General features: G+C 42.4%; 1 protein-coding gene across 5 annotated transcripts in view; it reads left to right on the plus strand.

The window, feature by feature from the left end:
- Nucleotides 1-21,459, plus strand: part of grh (grainy head) — a 118,923-nt gene that overhangs the window by 93,740 nt on the left and 3,724 nt on the right. For 3 of the 5 annotated variants that reach the window (XM_012368139.2, XM_012368138.2, XM_067354508.1), the window contains 10 exons: nt 4,914-5,274; nt 5,841-6,236; nt 11,871-12,130; nt 14,702-14,870; nt 16,173-16,284; nt 16,607-16,701; nt 16,963-17,133; nt 17,270-17,455; nt 18,319-18,777; nt 20,328-20,392. In XM_012368139.2, coding sequence (XP_012223562.1) covers nt 4,914-5,274; nt 5,841-6,236; nt 11,871-12,130; nt 14,702-14,870; nt 16,173-16,284; nt 16,607-16,701; nt 16,963-17,133; nt 17,270-17,455; nt 18,319-18,777; nt 20,328-20,392 — 2,274 coding nt within the window. The remainder of the gene's footprint in view (nt 1-4,913; nt 5,275-5,840; nt 6,237-11,870; nt 12,131-14,701; nt 14,871-16,172; nt 16,285-16,606; nt 16,702-16,962; nt 17,134-17,269; nt 17,456-18,318; nt 18,778-20,327; nt 20,393-21,459) is intronic. The other 2 variants (XM_067354509.1, XM_067354510.1) reach the window with 2 other exon arrangements.

A 21,459-nucleotide genomic window follows, 5' to 3' on the forward strand; every position in this document is an offset into this window, starting at 1 on the left:
GCGTGGACGGCGTCGAGGACACACGAAGGTCTGAGAACCGGAACGAATTTCATGGTTGTTCCGTAATATCGGCTACCGCAGTAAGTTAGAAAGTCAAGTTTGGCACATAATAAGCCGGTGTCGAGTTTTGCGGACGTAATTATTCGGCGATGTTTCGCGATTTACGATGCGCAAGAACCTTCATTATTGAATCTCGCGAAACCTTGCGCAAAAGCAAAAATCGCACTTCTCTCACGTAAGATTGGCGTGAATATTTCATAGGACACTCATCGGGAATCGATCGGCAGGAAGGAAAATTTGCATCGTGATACCTGAAGAAATCATTGAATCGTAAATTCTCAAAGCGCTACAGTAAAATATAATTCTTGAAATCTTGTGAAATTCAATGTAATATATCATTCTCATGGTATTAATATTTATGTTTCAAAACTGGATATTTAAAATACATGAGTTTATCATTTATTGAATGTCGCATAATGTGAGATTTTAAATATATTATTCAGTGATATCTTGTTATATATTTGTTGAAATAATTTTCATTATCTTAATGACATAAATCAATTATGACAAATTGTAATAAATATTCTTAAGATATTGCGCTATTTATCATAATGAAAGTTTTTTATTTTGCGGCTGCAATTTTTGCCTTTTCTAATGGTTTCTAATGGTTTCTAATGGTTTCTAATGGTTTCTATGAAATACATATTTAATAAAACGCGGAAGCACAAACCTATCTACAAGAGTGTGCATACAAAAACGTAGATGAGATCACGTGATATTAAGACCAGGGTCAAAGGACGTTTCATAATTCCCGAAAGCCAGCAACGGTAACGTGTTCTGGGAATCGTGCGATACTCCTAGGAAGTAAAGAGCTAGGAAAGAGCCGCCGGTGGCCATCGTGAGAAGTGCCAAGCCGTCGTTGACCACGCCGCGCGCATCTAAATTCGTTCTTCTCCGTCCGTCCATATAGCGCGTACATATGTATGCATACGTTAACATTACCGCGACTCCGGCGGCACGTGCTGTAAGCACAGGTGCCGACGTGCGTGCATGCGTGCGCTCATAAAGGCAAAAAAGCCGTAGATGCTCGCGCGAGTATACAAGAAGCCAGGCCGCAAAGACGCGGGACGGGAAAAAAAAGCAGACCGACAATAATAATCAAAGGAGTGACCCGAGCGAGAGAGCTGGCGGAGCGCCACTTCGTTGGACCTGTCTTTCGAGTTTCGTCTCGTACCTCGTGCCACATACAGACAGGTTCGTCGCTTATGACGCACTCACCCATACTCACGCGCGCGCTATGATACCGCCCCGATTTCCGGTTTGAGAAATGCCCGATTCCGGTTCCGAAGCGAGTCTAGCCTGACCCGCGCGAGTCTGGCCTGGCGCGATACCGCAAACCCGGGCATAGAGGGTTGTTGGTGTGCGCGCTCACGTATGTACAAATGGCCATGCGTGTCGCGACCTCGCGATGACCCCGGCGACCCGCGGGTTCACGCGTCGGCCACGATCGCCGTGGCCGCCGCTGCCGCCGTCTCTCGCCATCGGTGTGAGTGCCTTGTCGTCGATAATGCTGCACCGTAAGCACGTAATTGCCTCTTACACTCGCGTACGCGCAGCGTACGCACGTTGCGCAGTTACTAACGCGTATAACGCGCACAGCATCCACTTCTTCAAGCGCGTATTCTTCCGCGCGGCCAATGGAGCGATGTGGCGAAAAAGCCGCGCTGGTGGAATGACGCGTAGACTGTATAACGCGGCGCCGGTGTAATTTACTCGTTTGTAGCGCGAATGCGCTACATCAACTCGCATGGGGCACGAATTCGCGCGCATTGACCCTTCTTTTGAGAAGGCGAGGAAGGGAGGAGAAGAATAACGCGCCGCGGATACCGGCGTAATCGGCGGGATCTTCCACGTGGATGCAAAAAGAATACGAGGCCCCCCTCCCTCTCGATCTCTTGTCCAACCATCCCGCTCGTCGCCGGAGATTGACGTTTCCCGAGGGGGCAGAGGTGAGACGATAAAAACGGTGCACGCATCGTCGGCGTCGCGCGGATTACGCTAGGCGCGCTTTCCTCTTCGCGCGCCAGCTTTCTTTGTACCGTTTGTTTCGTTCGCGGCTACGAATTCCTGTGAATATGCCGCGGTCAGCCGGTGTCAAACCTCCGCAGAATGGTGATTGATGATAAAAGCAGCGCACCGCTATTACGACGCTGGACTTTGCAAGCTATCAGCCTTTCCGCGTTGATCAGTATTTTTTGAATTCTGGCGCTTGCAGCGCGCTCAGATATATTTTACGTAGAATTTTGCAATCGCATTGCACAGTGATGCGGCAGAATAACGGAATAAAAATGAATGAGCATGGCAGGTGCAAAGCAAAGTTTACATTTTCTTCGTAAAGGCTAAATTTATAGCCGTGATAACATATCGTCAATCGTTTTCCGTGACGTATCTTATCCACAAAGCCATAATACATTTATCATGTTTCTATTTTAATTTACTTCTATAGATACAGCTGCCATTGAATATCTACGGTTTGTCTATTGGCATACTCGATATTCTTCGAGTGACTGTGCGAATGTGTCGACAGTGCGTAAAACTGGTTGCACACATATAGACAGTTCTACGAAATAGCTGGCCCAAAGCGAGCATTGACCCTCTTTCTTCGTTTTTAAACTCCTCTCCTCTCTTTTTGTGTGCTTTTCTTCTTCTCTCCTTGCCGTCCGACCACTAACATTCGGCACTTAACTTCTCGACGGCCGTGAAGCCGCGAAAAAAATACTCGGTCTCGCACGTTGTTCAACAGCACTTCATCGAAAGTTTGTGTCAAGATTCCTTCTCAGGCTTACAATTACGGATACAACGCATTTTTATATCGGAATTTAATTCAAATAAACGTGAATAAATGTAACAAAAATTATATCTACTATTTTTAAATTTTTCAAGAGACAGAAATATGTTGACATGTTTTTAATTAACAAAATCTTTTATTTCACAAACTTAAAAATTCTCAGGTAAAAACATGAGCATCAGCTGCACAAAACTATTAATGTTTCCGAAAGCTTAAAACGTCGCTCAGATTCGATCCGCAAACTGATGTATGTGCTGATTGCAGGGGTACATATCATATTTCTAAGGTGTGCGCACGCGAATCTCGCTTCTCATCGCGCGTTCTCCCGGATTAGCATCGCATTATCGGGAAACGCTCTCGCGAAAAGGCATCGCGAAAGGAGAATGCTCGCGCGGGATCCATTTCACGTAAGCCGAATTCATGAGGCCGAACCTTTGCTGCCATAGCCCCGAGCTATGACAGTGCGTTCTCTTCACTCGTCGAAAGAACGTGCTCGGTCTTCGGCGCGGCCAGGTTTACCCGTTGCCGTCCTTTCCCCGTCCCGCCCGTCGCGATCCCGCGGCCTATCCGCACCTCTTCAAGTACAAGTGTGCCGAGAGCAACGCGAGACGCACCACGCCGAATAGTCTCTCATCCTCCCGGCGTCGCCCTTTTCGTCGTCGCAAAGGGCAGAACAGAGAAAGAGAAACAGAGTAGAGAGAGAGAGAGAGAGAGAATGGTAGACGAGAGATCAGGTATCAAGTGTAAAAAAAGGGCATTGTACGGAAGCATCTGACCGTAGGGTAGACACCACGACGACGGTGCGGAAGGATGGAGTGAGATAAAGGGGGAATATGTAGTTTTTTAGAGAGAAAAAGGGTTGAAGTGTAAGAGAGAGAGAGAGAGCCTGGTAAAGGTATGCCAGGACACGGCGGCAAGGACGTAAAGAAAGACGAAGAGGCGAGAGAAAAGGGGCGAGACGGCGGGGAAAGGCGGCGCGCACCGAGAGCGTTGGCAGTTTATAAGGGTCCCCGGTATTGTGGATACGTATTATCATGCTAAATATAACATGTTAACTACTTCGCATAATACCCGCGGATCCTCTCGATTCTTCCCGGTACGGTCGATCGGCGAATCGCGTTTCTTCGCGCGCGCGTCGAAAATTTTATTGCCGCATTATTTCGGCAGATGCAGCGCGCGAGATGTATAATGGAAATGCAACGCTAGCTTTCCTCGCTGATTTTATTCATCAACAGACGACGCGGGGAAAGAAAACGCGACCTGTCTCTGTCCTGAAAGCTGGCAATTAAATTATCATTTCAATGAACACATAGGCACAAACACATATGTATATGATATTATCTTGAATTATAAAAATATTAAATATTGCACTCACTCGTGATATTAATATAGCTAATATAAAATTGATGCTCAACCTATATTTTCAATTTTTTTTTAATCTTTAATTGGCCTTTCAATTGATCTTTAATTTAATTTTTGAAATCTTTAATTTGTTAGAACTTGTATTGTTAAAAGTACAATATTTAAAATACATTATAAGTGAGTTGACATTATTAGAATAAAACAATTCTTTATGAAATCAAGCGATTTGATCTCGCAATATAAAACTTTCACTAACAAAAAAATTTATTTATTAGTTTTTTTATTACTGTAATTTGCTTATAAATTTTTAACACTTTGATTCAATTATAATATATACTATGTACAAGTGACCAATCTCGTATTTCATATTTGAAATAAAAATCTCCAGCATCGTTAAGAATTTCAAAAAGATTAAATTTTATTGTACGCATTGGATTTATTGACGCGTGTGATCCTCCTACGTCGCTCTCCGCGAAAAATCCGATCTTTTTTATTGAGTAGTTTTTCTGTTCAGAAAAGGACCAGATGGCGGATCCCATAAAAGGTAATCCGTGGCAGCGCGAATGAACCCGCCGTATCGACCTCGTTATACATAGCGCGAATTCGTCACGCGTTCTTATGGCGCGGATCGATGATGATCTCTCGGTGTGCCTCAGTATAAAGGAGCTATAACTGAAGGTCAATTCTCCACGCACTGTTGAAGGGGTGTGATGGGCCAGAAGCTGCTAGTGCAGGAGGCGCCTGGCTCCGGTTCCGCCTCGACGAATCGCATGGAAGGCGGCGAAGGCGCCGGAGGAGGGGAACTACACCACTTCCTCCATCAGTACAACCAGCCATCCCATAGTCCCGGTCAGAGTCTGCAAGGTGGCCTTCCGCTTCCGTTGAGCCCGCAGTCCCTGCGACACGACGGCGCCTCAAGCGCCGGCATCACCGGGGTCAAGAGGGAACCAGAGGATCTCAGTTCATCGCGTGGGGGTCAGCAGACCAGTAAACGACACAAACAAACACAGCCGGACAGCCCGACACCGCCGGGAATGTATCATCATCATCAGCATCAGCTACAGGTGAGATACTTGGACGATCGCTTTCTACTTTATTAATCGCTTTTCGAGATCCGCGATAATTCGAAGTTACCTGATTTATTTTGATTTTTCAAAACTTTGGCGTGAGAAATTTTAATCCTTTGCATTTAGATTCAATAACATCTTTTTATACGAATGCTCAAGTGTATACAACAAGTGTATTTGTGCTACGATTATATATCATCACACGCAGTAGAAAAAACTCATGAACGATTTTCAAGCGGCTTCTACTATATTTTGTGGCTTGTCCATTGGTGTAAAATTGTTTTGAGGCTTACAATTTCTACATACAGATAAATACGCGTTGCAATGTGTGATCATCGTCGGAACATTGTGTCACGTATAACCCAATGCAGCGAGTTACACGCCGCAAAATAACACCATTCAAATTCGCACTTGTGCATTTTCACGCGTGGCAGGGATCTTGCTCAATCGCAACGCGTAAATGCGCGGAATTGCGATACGCTCGAGGTGCGCCGATAACGACAGTGTTGTCGATCGAATGAAGGAAAGCCAAACCGCAATTCGTGTGTATGTCTATGCCACAGGTACAGCAGTACGGCAGTCCTTACGATCCTTACTCGTCCTGCAGTCCGCGGCTGCAGTCGAACGCTTATACATCCACGTCGGCGCCCGGGACTGGGAATGGGACGACGGGAAATCCGGGCAGTGGTCTTCATCAGGAAGCGACGACGGTCTACGTTTCCGGCGATGCTTTGCCGCCGCTCGCTTCATCGAGCTCGACCTCCTCGCTCTCCACTACGACCGCATCGTACACGAGGTACGAGGTTGTGCCGAGTTCATACGCTACAACACACGCGATACGCACGTCGTCGAGCAGCAGCAAAGTCCTGACCGTTGATCTCCCCAGCCCCGATTCCGGTATAGGTGCCGACGCGGTCACACCCAGGCAGGACCATCATCCACCCACGGCACTTCATCAGGTGAGTCCTTCATAAAGAATCATATTCGTTCCTTGGCCGAGAAGTTCGCTGTATTCTATAATAACAAGAACAACACAAAATTATGAAAAGCGCGGATATTGGAGCGCAAAAAATATTGCAAAAATGTTTCGGCGCAATTTTGAACTCGGTCTGAAATGTAAATAGTAATTGTGATCACACGTAAACATCGACAGTGTACCGGCTGTTAAAATACTTACACAGCTTTAACTTGTTTTTTCGCACACAGACACATTTACGAACGACGGTTCGACGATCAGAGCGGATAGTCTTCTTCTCACAATACGTTTCTGATACCGTGAGATATAATCATTATTGTCACGTGAATAATGGGCATAAAATGCTCTTCGAAGAAAAAAAAAAGTATTGGTATCTCAATATTAGCACGTAACATAAAGTTTTGAATCTTAAAAATCTGGAAGTCTTCAGAATAGAATAAATCCAAGTACGTAATAATTTTCACGAGTTGCTATATAACTCTGTCGGGTAATATTAAAGAACATAGCGCAGGCGTAATATGATGTCGTTCTGTCCAAGCTGGTCGACAGAAACGATCGTGAACGGTTCATGTCTATATAAATTGCAATCAGCAAGCGACGTTAGATAACGAGACGATCGGATCGTGGCTGTCTCGTCTAGATCGAAGTTAACGGGCTGCAGGTCGAATCACGGGAGATATATGGAGAAATGTTTATTACGCGGAGATACTTATTACTGAATTACGCGGGGAAGGGTACGTTGTAGTAGCGTCATTAATCGTCTGAGAAAAATGCGCGGCCGAGCGGCAGAAACGATCGCTATGCTCTAACGCGACGGGAATAACCGTAGCTCAATCAAATCGTAGAAACTGCACGACGATCAAACGATCATCCTCGCAATCGTCCCGCGTTATCGTTTTCAATTTCGATCGGTCTCGTACAAATGACTTTGCCCACGGCGCTATAAGCGAGCACGATGCAATTAATTCTGCCGGGAGATATCGTAAATATCGTACGTTAACGCTCGACCGCTCTCCGCTCGGACGACATTTTCGTACGTTAATATATGCGGTATTAACCGTTATCCTTTTGCTGGGTATCCTACTTGAGTACGATATCGCCGTGCGTGCTATCATTTTCAATGCGATTTGTCAAGCGAGTGCTTTCGCCCACGACGACGCCTCACTCCGCGAGCACTCTCACGCGATTAATTCCCTGTGTCTCGGGCAATGTGCGCGGTATTATGCGTAATACCGCTCTAATACCAACGTGTCGAATGCATATGCAATGCGACGATCGCCGTTCTCGAAGCGATTTGTTGCGCGAATTTTTCCCGCCTTATAGTGCCGCGTACAGTTAGACCGATGCGATAACTTTATACGCCAATACTCTACAGCGCGACGCATAACACTTTACAGGAGCGATTATAGTATTTTAGATTAAAGATAAAGCGTAAAGCCGTATCAAAAAACGAACCCGTTCCTCCGGTCATGTCTGTTAAAATTAATAGATCCAAAGATTTTCTATAGACGCGTCTTGCTGAAGTGATCCTCTTATCAAGCTCCATTAATAAATGAAGCTGCATCTAGACGAAGTAGTCATGCATTATTTTATAACAGTCGCGCGTTATTAGATTTTCTAAAAAATTAATCATTGGTTTCAATATTCATTCCACGGATATTTTTACATCTCAGTATTGTCACATTTTCACCGCGAGAAATTTTATTTATGCCTACTTCTCAGTTTTATGTTGAAAACGCGCTTGATCCTTTTTATGCGAGATTCATTTAACTGACAATATTATCGATCAGTGGCAATATATAGTCGATCTATCGTTTCGCTTGCATCGGCTAAACAGTTTTCATCGTTTTGATGCGGACAATTCATCATCCTTCGTGCAGCCGTTGAATATCTCGTCCTACTTCCGGAAACATTAATCGTGCAATAGTCGCGCGTTACACCCAAGAGTAAGTCATTAGCATTGCTAGTCGATATTACGAATTAGAAAGCACACATTCGTTCTGCTCCGTTTGTGCGCGAGAAACGTTGGAATAAAATCCGAAACCCCGGGACGACGGCGGATTAGGTATCTCTAAGTACTACTGAAAACCGATCCGCTCGCCTGATTAGCACATTCGCCTTATGGGCGCAATTAAAATGTCGATATTCAAAGCATATTAGTAGAGAGAATTTTTTTGTCGGGCGTGTGGCCGTTTTATAAGTTTTATTTCGCGCACAAACTTTCTATCGATAGTTTCCGTAATATTTAGAAGCGGTGCCGTTCTAAATCGCTCCGCAATAGCGTAATAATCCAATTATGACCGCACGACGCGAGAGCAATAATCCGCGTAGTAAATTCGATGACCTGTTCGCGCGATTATGCTCTGTAAAAAGTTATATTAATCGTAAATTTAGATGCAAGAGAGAATGGCATTTTAAGTTCGCGTGGCATTCCTTTGATATTGCGTGCAGGAAACGTATATCATATTCTAATCGATCTGGCGATTTTTAGCTAACTGTCCGCTTTAGAGATTTTAAGCTTATTTAGATATTAATTATTTATCTTTCTCCGTCCTTATCCGCAATGTACACGTACAGTTTTAGCATTTGTGTCAACGATACGACGCAGCTCGGATTTCTTGCAAAACGTTAATTCGATTTACCGACGCAGACGTGACATCTCAATTAGAGCGATCGTGTACTTCGATGATGAAACACGATAAATAAATAAATTGCGCGTGTTTCGCGTGTAACTTGTTTAATCACACGGCGACATGAAAAAATCGCAAAAATGTGTGGTAATCTATTAAATCTCCTTACTGATGATATCACGTTACATATGTATATTTTATGACGGTGAACCCTCTTATACGAAAAGACTGATTTCTGAAATGGTCTTTATCAAAAGACAAAATGCAGGGCTCAAAACGACACGGATCATTTACCTGATGCCTATCTCCCGATTATTAATTTATTTCCTCCTCTTTAAATTTCTTTCCCCTTCTTTTTTCCTCTACCAATTTCTTTTTACCCCCATCTTTTCTCCTTCCCTACTGACTCCTTATATTTTATATTATGATAAATTTCGATCATATAATATATCAATCCAACAAACATCTAGCGCATAATTAAAATTCTAAGAATTTTATTGTAAAAGTTGATAATATGAAGATGTTCAAAATCGAAAAAATTATGAAAAGTAGATGATGTTCAATTACAAACATTTTTATTGAAGAAAATTGTCTCGACATATCAAGAACTTTGCAACTGAAAGACGTGTGACTTTCATAGTTAATACGCATCTCTTACTCTAAAAGTTTGAAGGATTTGAAAAATGTCAAATCAACGAATAGGTTTTTGTGCCGACATATGATGGATTCAGCGGTTAGTAGAGAGCTTGGCGAGAAAGAGGTTGCCGTGTCTTTTTTTCAGGATGACAGAGAGTTGAGGGTAACGAGCTGCGGTAACCACGTTGCATTGAAAAATAACTGCAGGCGACGCGTAATCGCATGAAGACATATGAGGGAATAGGTCGTTTGGCAAGCCGCTTATTAACAGCTACGGTTGGAGGCGCGTGCGGGTTGTGCGGTCGATTTTACGAGACCACAAAGCTCCCTATTCTTTCCCGGCGCTGCCTTCGACGGCAATGTCCGAATATGCGCGGCGAAACACGGCATCGAGGATGCTCGAAAGCGCGTTCCCATTAGCGATAAGTAAAAAACCACTTTGTTTTTCCGCTGTAAACCTTTTGCGCTAAGCTATTAGGTTTGTTTACGACGATGCGTATAATCAACGAGGAGGAGAAAGATCCGAAGCGGATGTATCGAAATAGTCACGTGAAGTCGCGTGTCCGTGCGCGGTTAATCATTTATCGGTCCAGTGAATCTCTTAATCACACAGTTTGAAATTTATTGAGGTATATTTGAGAAATTTTTAAAAATCTAATGAAATGCATTGATATGCAAAATAGAATGGGAGCACGTATAGATATCGAATGGCGATACTGCTGCTGATATACGAACGAAATAGTGTCGGTAAATAATTACACCGTCACTAGGTTTTTTAAACATTAATTACACCGTAATCAGTGAGCATTTAAATTAGTGATATTGAGTGCATTTTATGCTTATGCATGCGTTTTATCTACGAGAACACGACTGGAAAGAGGTTACTATTTTACACACTACGCTGTCTTATCAAGAACTTAAAAATCAATATTGCTATACGACACTATCATTACATATAATTTTCTTGAAACTTTCATGAAAAAAATTTGAAAATTTACTAGTTAATTATTTAATACTATGAGAAACATTATGGTAGCGAAATAACAATGTTTTTTATCATTATTTATTTTATTATGCTAACAAAATTTCTAAACAAGACTCAATCTCAATTAAAAATATGATTAATAAACACTATAGATTAAGTTGTTAACTGCCAAGTGCAGAAATTTATTACAATATCTATAGATTTACATCAATATTTAACAAAAACTTTTGATAGACTGAAATCAATTTCTGTAAGCTAAACATGTAAATATTATTTACGAATTTAAAAATCTTCCAGAATTCAGACAATCCATTTTATATTTTACTTACATAAATATACAAATACGTGTTATGATAAGAGTATATTTAGCATAAGCATATGCAGGATGCAAATCACAGAAGATTTCTTTTTACCGCATGTCGCTATATTAATTTTTCATCGAGTTATATCATTTAAAAAATCGTGCGCGGGCGCATCATATATGCATATATGCGTGTGACATGTCACGCGCGTTGCATAATATTACGTAACTATTACGGTACTACGATCAGCTGATCAGCTGAGCGGTAGTAGGTCGCTGTAGATGATTGCCCTATATAGAATAAATCACGTGCAGCCTCGACCTAAATCGAGATCACATTTAGGACCCCATTCGCCACGGATAGATATAGCAGATGTCAGCAAGTGTCGAACTTTCACATAAAGAGATAATAACGAGAAAACTTTATTTGAAAGCTAAAACCTTTTCCGGCAAGTCTTTATTGATTTCAATATTTTACAAGATATATTACAAAAGTAAAATTAACCTTTTCGGTACAGCGACAAAACACAAAATAGCCACTATCGGCTGGCCAAATTTAAAGTTAGAATAACATATACTCTCATTTACTATGCATGTAATTTGACGTGATATATAGCTGTGTCTCTTGTTACGGCCTCAGTCGCGACGAATATTTTTTAGATATTGTATATATACGTTCTACGACTACGCGAGCGTTTCGGGCAATGTGTATATGCATTCTTAATACTAAAAGAGATAAAAGTTTCATGCATTAACTTAGCACTCAAAGCGTTCACAGTAGTTATTAATTCTTTGCGGTCCGAATTAATTTTAACGAATTAATTAACATTAAGTACAATATTTTGTTCTTATTTTAATGAATAAGATAAATATGATAATCTATTACAGTTGTCTGAGAAATTTTATGAAGATCAGAACATGGTTTGCTAATTATAATCGTGTATTGCTTCAATTCTTTGCAGAATTGTCGACAAATCTTATGTCGAGTTTATTAAAAAAACCGCAAAGGATTAAGGAGATCTCGTCAAAGAAAGCTTTCTACATTAAACTAAATTCATTTTTCAGTCTTCTTTTGATTACACGGAATTGTGTCCTGGTGGGACGACAGCCGGTGCGGCGGTAGTCCTCGAGAGCGGCGCCGTGATACATCACCAGCCATTACAATTGCAGCTACAACAGAATCACGCACAAGCCCAGGTGCAACGTGGCAGTCTTGTGTCTGCAAGTGCGACAAATCCGAATCCGAACCCGAATCCGCCGAGGTCGCGGCCTTGGCACGACTTTGGCAGACAGAACGACGCGGACAAAATCCAAATACCGAAGTCGTAAGTAATCCTCAAAAATTGTATGTCAAAAATTAGCGTAAATAATTTAATTTAAGAAACGTCTCTCGGTTGTCAACGTTTTAATTGCGTTGTTTCTTTTTCATTCCTTCTGTGTGCAGCTTCTTGAAAATATTTAATCTTAAAAGATTAAAAACAAAACAATTACCATGTTTGATAAAATTTGCCTGATTAGAGATTGCATCGCGGTAATAAATTTATAATAAGTACAATAAATATGCGTTATAATAACAACGTGCAAAGACTCAAGTTACTTGCTCGGATGGATAGGTAGACAAATAAATGGATATCGAGATTGATAGATAGATTCGCTTTATTATATAGAAGGAACGGAAGAGAAGCGATAAAGTTAATAACTCGTGCCGCCCAGAGCAAGCAGTTGCGAGCTTCGCAATAACGCAATGCGCTTCTGATCGCACACGAATGAAAAATTCTTTCTAAAAACTCATTGTTCAATGTCTGAAATTTCTGCACGATCTTTGTTCTGCGCATATTAATGTTTTCACAGGAATATTAATTATTATAGCCTCTCAAAAATCAATCGGTATATATTTTCACAATTGACGATTATAAATATAATTGATTAGTAATTTTTAATTTCCGATGATAATTAACGCAGTCATTATTATTGTTAGTAAAGATATAAGTCCGAAAAAATTTTATATATAGATATGATTATAATATTTGCTTATATTAATACTTAATGCTAATTTACGATTCTCTTTATGATTCTGAAAATTAATAACACTCTCCTGAAAGTGGATTTATGATGATGTCATTTCTATTTCACGGGAAAGCAATATCTTCACTAGTCTACTACTTCCAAGAACTTCCTGTACCTTTTAATCTTGCACGTACTCTTCATTTCCTCCGCGGTTCTTCACATCCTCCTCTGCCGACTCATTCTCAGCTCCTCTCTTTCTCTCGCATCTATCCTTCCTAGCGATCTTCTTACTTCGCTCCATCCGCCTTTTGTAATTTGTTGCTCCCATTGTTAGATCGACCAGCGGCGCTCACCGCTCGCCCTTTTTTTCCAAACCGGCGCGAGATGAACAATGATGTTAAAGTTATTAAGTTGCAGTCGGCTGTACGACCGACTCTCCGCAGCGGACAAGCGCCTGGGGGTCGCGCCGGGTTCAGACTGAAAAATCGCGCGTCCGCCGACCACTCGCAGCGTGAAATCGAAATGTCAAGAAGGGTAGCCTCTCTCTTTCCGACCGGGACCGTTTCTTTTTTTTTTTTTTTTTTGCGAACGGAAGCGAAAGCAGCGAGAAAGACAGACCGGGCCGAGCCGAGATAGAGACTCTCGGTAGTCGCGCGTAACCCACACAGGGAGTCGTAATAAGATATATACATACCCAGGTAGGCGGTGGCTGTGCAACAGGAGCGAGCAGCAAAAGCGCACAAGAGGGCGTTCACCCGCCACGATCAGTTATCACCTGAACTCGCTGCACTTCCCTCGCCCCGCGGTTGTCCAGTGTAGCTGATGAAAAAAAAGAAGAAAAGAACAGAGAGAGAGAGAGAGAGAGAGAGAGAGAGAGAGAGAGAGAGAGAGAGAGAAGGGACGAAAGGACCTTTGTGTCGCGAATACGAAAGCGTCGGCCTACAACGCGAGTCGTCGCGCGCAGATAGATAGTAATAATAAGACGCTCTCGCGGCAAATAACACTGTTGACGGACTTTCCGCCAACGGTAGCTCCGACGAAGACCAGTAGACCGGGCTGAAGCGACGAGCGGCGGCGTGTAGCGATTAGCGATTTTCCTCGATTACGATCGATCGATCGTTTTGCTCCCGTTTTCTGCCGTCCGCCTTCCGTCGTGCGCGTCGTTTTGTCCTCTCGCGTTTTACATCGCGGTCTCTCCTCGCGCTCTCTCGGCTTATAGGCGTTCATTTTTCACGGGGGTATCTATCGACCGCCTGCTGCCTAGCCGCCCGCCTACCTGCATCTCCACCGGCAGCCGAAGGCGGAGATAAGCTCGATTAGAAGCGATTTTCCCTGGGCGAGGTTGATGCGAGTCGCCCGTCGACGTTTTCCTTTTTCCACGTCGCGTCGCGCGTTCCCGCTCCCGGGTTTTCAGCTTTCCCAGGCTCTGGGTGTCCGAGCCCTTCATTATCATCCGATCGCGATTAACGATCGGAATATTCATATCAGATCGCGCTCGCTTCTTTTCGCGATGACGAACGTTCTAATTAAGAAACGTCTCTCGATATTTTATTTATCTCGCACACCGGTTGTTTTTCACGGTGTAAAGTATGTTTTTCTGAGAGCACGAGATGGAATCCTCATAAATCTGTCATTGGTATTAAATTGGTTGATAATTGCGCGATTATCACTCGCGTTGCATAGCGCATTAATCAGCTAATTGAGTATTCGTTCGCGAGCTCGTAACCGCCTATTAAGTAAAGGCGATTCGCATCTCGACCAAGTATAAAACGATCGACTGTATAATGAGCAAGAAAGTTGTTTCTCAAATATGCATGTTTTTACGCGCCACAGCTGAAAGCTGTATGCATACACACTTTATTTGGGGAATCTTATCTGTTGTTATTTAGGTACTCGCCATACGGATTTAAGTATCATCTCGAATCGCCGATCAGTACGTCGCAACGCCGCGAGGACGACAGAATAACGTACATCAATAAAGGCCAATTCTACGGCATCACGTTAGACTATGTGCCCGAACCTGACAAGTCGCTTCTCAAGGCGGGACAGACAGTCAAGGTAAGAATAAACAAGATAATTACACTTTGCATAATAACATTTAAGATGATATATGTTACGTTATAAGTGGACATACAATTTAAAAGACATTTCAATCTCGAAAATCATATGAATTCAATGAAACAATTTAGGTAATAATTTTAATAATTCTGATATAACGATATAATTAATTTTATTTTACTAAGTCAGATAAAAAACATTTTGTGAGAGAAAATACAATTTTGTTTCTATTTCACAGTGGTTTGCAAATTTCAGTAGTCTGCAAATTAACACGAGATAATGCGCATGCACTCATATCATCCAGAATTCTGCATAGCTATGATGCAATCATCACGTCAGATTACCTAAGCAATATTATCATTCGCGTAACGACAAAATTTACGGAGATGATCGCGCGCGCACGGTGTCTCTCGAAAGAAGGAGTCGGACGGGATCGTTTGTTCTCCTGAGTCTAATTGGCAGCTGTAACGCGCACCGTTAACAATTTCCATTCTGATAAAGCTGGCGGATTTTTTTCCGCGGTACGCGACGAGTTACGACTTCCTCGTTAATTGCTAATCGAGCGTCGGGTGAGCGAGACGTGTGTGGCGGATTCGAATGATATAACCGCGTCTCTCGCGGCGTGAGCCTTAAGGGAGATCGGTAAAGTAAGTGTAACCACGTAATGCGAGCCTCTTATTCACGGGGTCTCCCTTTCTTTCTCTCTCTCTCTTTCCTTCCCCATCGCGCACCCATATTTTCTCGTGCAGTTCTTCGCCCATTCACCCGAATCACGAAAAATCCTTCCTCCGTCTCGGCGTGCGCTGATTTGCTTTGCCCGCTCGCGGCGTAACGCTCACGCCCGCTCGAGCGTGCGTCTGTCGCGGCCGATGTGCGTCTCCGCGTATCGTTTCATAGCAGTGCAGTGATATCGCCGATCCGGCTGAACGAAAGTTAACTTTGCAGACATAAGAATTTATGCTACATACATTATGCTTATACATTCCATATAGGTTATAAAATATGAGAAATCTCGAGATATGCAACATGCCTTTAACTTTTATTTGTTTGGGAATTCTTTAAAGTTGAAATACTTGATAATCTCTCCTGAAATAATTATAAAAAAAGATACAAAAGAAATTATAAAGCAGTATTTGAATATTTTATATTGAAAAATATGATAAGTATAATTGATATCTCTTACATGTATGTTTTTTTTGCTATTATTAATAGAAATAATCTACAAAAGACGCAAATATTAATATATAACATAATCAATAATTATTATTATTTTATTATATAACAAATAATTGCTTATCACAGAGCGTAGTGATGTTAATGTTCCGGGAAGAAAAGAGTCCCGAGGATGAAATCAAAGCGTGGCAGTTTTGGCATGGCAGACAACATTCCGTGAAACAAAGGATTCTTGATGCTGGTAAATCTCCTAGACCTCCTAAAACCTCTTTAAAATCTTTTTAAACAGTAATGTAAGAAAAAAGAGATTTTGATCAATAATAATTTTCTTGTGCGATACATGTCGATGAATTATTCTCAATATTCATGATCGATTAAATCCTTGAATCTCTTGTGTTTTGTGCAAGCTACCTAATCCGTGACGGATAAATACTGGTAAGATCTTATCGCTGCAAACGCACATTCCGTTATTTTAATATTCTATCTAAAAGCGTACCGAGAGAGTAGCATTAGCTATTCCCCGACATGATCTGCGAGTTTCAGAGTCACGTCCGTTGTTACAGACACAAAGAACAGCGTCGGACTGGCGGGCTGCATAGAGGAAGTCGCGCACAATGCGATTGCCGTTTACTGGAACCCACTCGAATCGTCGGCGAAGGTAAGAACGTCGGAAATGTCGATTCACGTTACCTCCTTTAACGATACGCACTCACCCCAGTCCACTGCCTGCTCCTCCTCCTCCTCCTTGTCTTTCCCGATATATCGCGTTTATCGGCGCGTAATCTCGCGCACCGCGCGAATCGTATCGCGCGCAATTTAATCGCGCGCGATATCGCGTGCCATTTAACGGAAACGTTAATAAAGCAATTCCCGCCGCGCGTCGCCCGCTCTGCGTTCTACCTGTCCGATTTCTGCACAGATAAATGTGGCGGTGCAATGTCTCAGTACGGATTTCTCGAGTCAGAAAGGCGTGAAGGGCTTGCCGTTACATATCCAGGTCGACACGTACGAGGAGCCGCCGCCGCATACGCACTCATACATCCCACCTTCCCATCGCGGCTACTGTCAAATTAAGGTCTTCTGCGATAAGGTAACCGCTCTCGTGCACATTTTTAAACGTCTGTCTCTTTTTTTTCACTTTTGTGATGTAAATAACGCGCGATCGCTTCCTGGTCGCGCAATACGATCGCTGAAATTAAGCTGAGAGATGACGTTGCTTACCACAGGGGGCAGAGAGAAAGACCCGGGACGAGGAAAGACGCGCGGCTAAGAGAAAGATGACGGCAACCGGAAGAAAAAAGCTCGACGAACTTTATCACTCTGTGACGGAACGTAGCGAGTTTTACTCCATGGTTGATCTGCACAAACCACCGGTGTTGTTTTCGCCGCCGGCCGAGCACGCCATCGACAAGGTAATCATCCACTTTTTTCACACATAAATCAAGCAAATAAGAGTGTCTCGTCCGCAAGAACTTACATAGAGTTCGCACGGAAGGTCAAATCATGAGTAAAGATCGTTTAATTATGGTAACATTCAATCTGATTAACTGCATGAAGCAAAAATTATTTTATTACGGAAATGGATACTAAAAAATACTTTTTTTAATTTACATTAATTTAAATGAAGTACTTCACATGACGCCTGTTAAATTGGCCATTTGTTTGGTTTGAACGAATGCTATATTATATTGGCATGCATTTTAACCAACTCTAATCGGCGCAAAAGCTGACCCAGAAAAATTATATGGCATCCACAATCCTCTGCTCTCACCTCCGCCAAACCCCTACATTAACCGCAACTCTTGCATCGACGTGGACTTTTTTGAATACAGCCTTTCGAATTTTGCGTCACTTTTTAGTTCAATGAACCGGAGCAATAGTCTTCTAATATTTGTCTTGCTATTCTATGTTATTAGTATTATTGTAGTAAATATTATTACCAATTATTAATTAGTGTTATAAGTAATAGAAATTATTAACTAATAGTAACTCGTTACATTATTATTTTATTATCAAATTAAAAATTTTTAAATTTACTTGTTCCTAATTTTTAGAATTGTTCATTATTTTATTGTATATATTTGTATATATTTGATATCTCTCGTGTATATCTCTCTTCGATGTTAAATAATTAAAAAGAAAAAAATAATGTCACTCCAAAATTGCTCCTTATTTCCCAACGCAAAATTTGAAAGGGTCTCGCCGTCTCGCGAGTAGAGAGAAAAAGAAAAACGTAGAGCAAAATTAAATCTTGTGTTCTTCTTCTCCACGACAGTTCTCGACGATGGAGTTGTCGGGCTTCTACGGTGGTGGCGGCGGCGGGGGCGGAGGTGACACCGACACCTCGTCTCTCAGTAACGGTGAAGGTGGAGGATTGAAGGCGGGGGGTAGCAGCCCGTATCCGGCGGCATGCGGCCGGCCGAGTCTGCCGGCTCTCAAGTTCCACAATCACTTCCCGCCCGACAATCTCAGTAACCTGCACGACAAGAAGGACTCGTTGCTGATGCAGGTACAGGAGCTGCAGGGCTCGGTGCTGCAAGGGGTGCAACCAGCCGGGTTGACGGGCGCGGTGGTGTCCAGTGTCGGCAATCGGCTGCATTTGCAACAGCAACCACCACATTTACGCGCTACTGACGCCGAGGAACGTGTAATGCTTTACGTTCGTCAGGAATCAGAGGACGTCTATACGCCGCTACACGTCACACCGCCGACGGTTCAGGGACTACTGAATGCTGTAAGGAAAATATTCTAAAGATCTCACTTTCTTTACACCGCCAACGCGCATTAGCAATCACGCTTTCGCGGATGCAGCTGCAAAGGAGACGATTCGCACGGTCTGTTTGCACCTGCGTCGCTCTCGGAGATATCTTTGAGAAGACATCGAGAGTTTATAGAGCCGATATATATAGAGGCATGCTGCTTATCATGAGCTATTAACGCCCGCAATACGGGGAAAATTATTACGTATAAACCGCGCGATATAAATGTTACGTTAACTTTATAGCGAAGAATAAAAATCACGGATATATATAAATTAAATGTTACAATCGAAGAGAAATACACTTTGGAGAACTGCGTATTAATTGAACATTAACACTCGTCGTCCGGTAGTAAAGTGAATATAAAATCGCATTCTCTAACTAGTCCGTTCGTACGCCTCGTAGAAATGGAAACAGAAAATGGAAATTCTCGTCATTTCCATACTGCGACCGATACCGGTGACCGTACATACAGTAGCTACAACCTATAATTCTATGCAAAATACCGCGCTGCGTTGAATATGCGCAGCCCGTGGGCGTTAATGGGTTAATTCGTGATTACGTTGTCTCGTTCGCATGCTCTAGAAACAGAACGGGCGACAATAATAATGCAATGCGTTATCGCTGCATCGAACGAGATTGCGCTTCCTGCAGCGTGGAGCGAACGCTACCAAGCTTAATAAAATCACCGGAAGATAGCTAATTGTCCGTTTCGATTTCAATCGATACCAGTGCGATTTCGTTTATTCAGTCCGCGTTCAAATCGACGTGCGCGAATAATTATATGCGCTATGGGTGCACAAATATATATATTTACGCTCACACACGTATACAGCCCCATGAGAGAGTATATAATATATTACCTTGTGCATGTGAAAGCATACTGCGCCATTATTAATATCCGTTCGCACTAGTCCACCCGCTAATTAATATCAATGCGCATGCATCACTGTCCACTGTGTCCACGTTCCTTATTAATATAATATCAAAAGTGCAAGATGTACAAGCACACACATTATACATTATCCCTCTCTCCTCGCGGATGTGCGAGACTGTCGGCGGCTCTCAACAACTTGTCAAATGTAAGAGCGCGCGTTACACCGATCGAAATCGACGGAAGAAAAGAAAAATGGAAACAAACACCTTCTCTTTCTGTCTGTCATAACTGTCTCTTTCTTCTTCTCTGTTCTTCAACGCGCTTCGCGAACGAATAGCGCCTCCTCAATCACGTATTTTTGTCTCGAGTTTTGTTCTAATCGACTCTAATCTGTCTCCGCGTTTTTCGCAACGCAATGTATTATATATTTTTTTTTTATTGTTGTCACGTTTCGATCTGTTTTGAGTCTATTTGTCTCGCTGTGTTCTTCCTCTCTGCTCCTCGTTCTCTATCGTTCTCTCGCAGTGATATCGCGTCTAACTACCTACGCGCGTCACGCAAGTACTTTCTCGAATGAGAGCGCGAAACGAACGACGGTCCGCAAACCACTATCAAAATTCTAATGTTCTACTTTTTTCTATTTTGCAGATTGAGTCAAAGTACAAAATTGCATCCTCGAGTATTAATAATCTCTATCGCAAAAACACAAAGGGGTAAGTTTAGTAGAGTGTCATCTTTACTTGCATGCACGCCCACGCGATGCATGCCATAACGGTGACATTGCCTGACTCTCTCCGCCTCTGGTTTGGTAGTCTCCACTCTTTCTCTCTCTCTCTTTCTCTCTCTTTCTCTCGCTCTCCCTCTCGCCTATAATCGTGCGCCTCTTTCAAGTGTCGGATACGCGTTTCTCTGCGATATGCGTTTGAATGTACGCTATGCATTCGTTTGTTGTTTCGTTAAAAAGTATTTCTCTTTGTCGATCACTTTAACGCGCCCTCGCGAATGTCGCTGCACGCTGACTCGCATCTCGCCGCGACGCACAATCTCGCCTGATTAATCCACTAATCCTTCACGCTTCTCATCTTCTGCCTTCCGTCACGAGCGCACTCATGCACGCTTTTCTACCTTCCCTAACGTCATTATGCATCTCGTTCAGCTATGACTCTTTTTGTTTCGCCCGTACCTTTTCCAACGTACGTTTACGCACGACGGATTCCTGTCGACCGTTTCCCTTGAATGATCACTCTTCGTCACTTGATATGTCTCACATTGTAAAAACAAATTCTCTCTTGCTCTCTCTCTTTTTTTTTTCTCAAGCTACACGCGATGCGAACTTTACGATGCACTTTTTCCACTGTGATCCGCGCGAGATCTTAAGATTCACCGCAACAATATTGATGTTTCATTTCGCTGCTATATTATGATGATTTAATGATGATGCAAAATATATGATTTCTTTTTCTTTTAATAAAGTGTGAATGAATTTAATGAAATAATTACAATGTTCAATGATTCGTTTTTAAATGCCGCTAACGATATCAGACAATAAAAAATTTATTTAGAAGAAAACAAATGTTTGAAAAATATAAAATATCTATGCGATATAATATTGTGCTAAACTCATGATATAATCGAAAAATTGCATAAGAAATACGTAAATTATATTAAAATATAATTAAACAAAATACACATATTATAGCAGCCGAAATTATTACGTTGCATGCCAACTCGAATCATTCACGTTCTCCAAAACGACTTCCGTTCGCGTACGCGAATTACG

The sequence above is a fragment of the Linepithema humile genome, chromosome 4 (genome assembly GCF_040581485.1).
Source record: "Linepithema humile isolate Giens D197 chromosome 4, Lhum_UNIL_v1.0, whole genome shotgun sequence".
Classification (NCBI taxonomy): Eukaryota; Metazoa; Arthropoda; class Insecta; order Hymenoptera; family Formicidae; genus Linepithema; species Linepithema humile.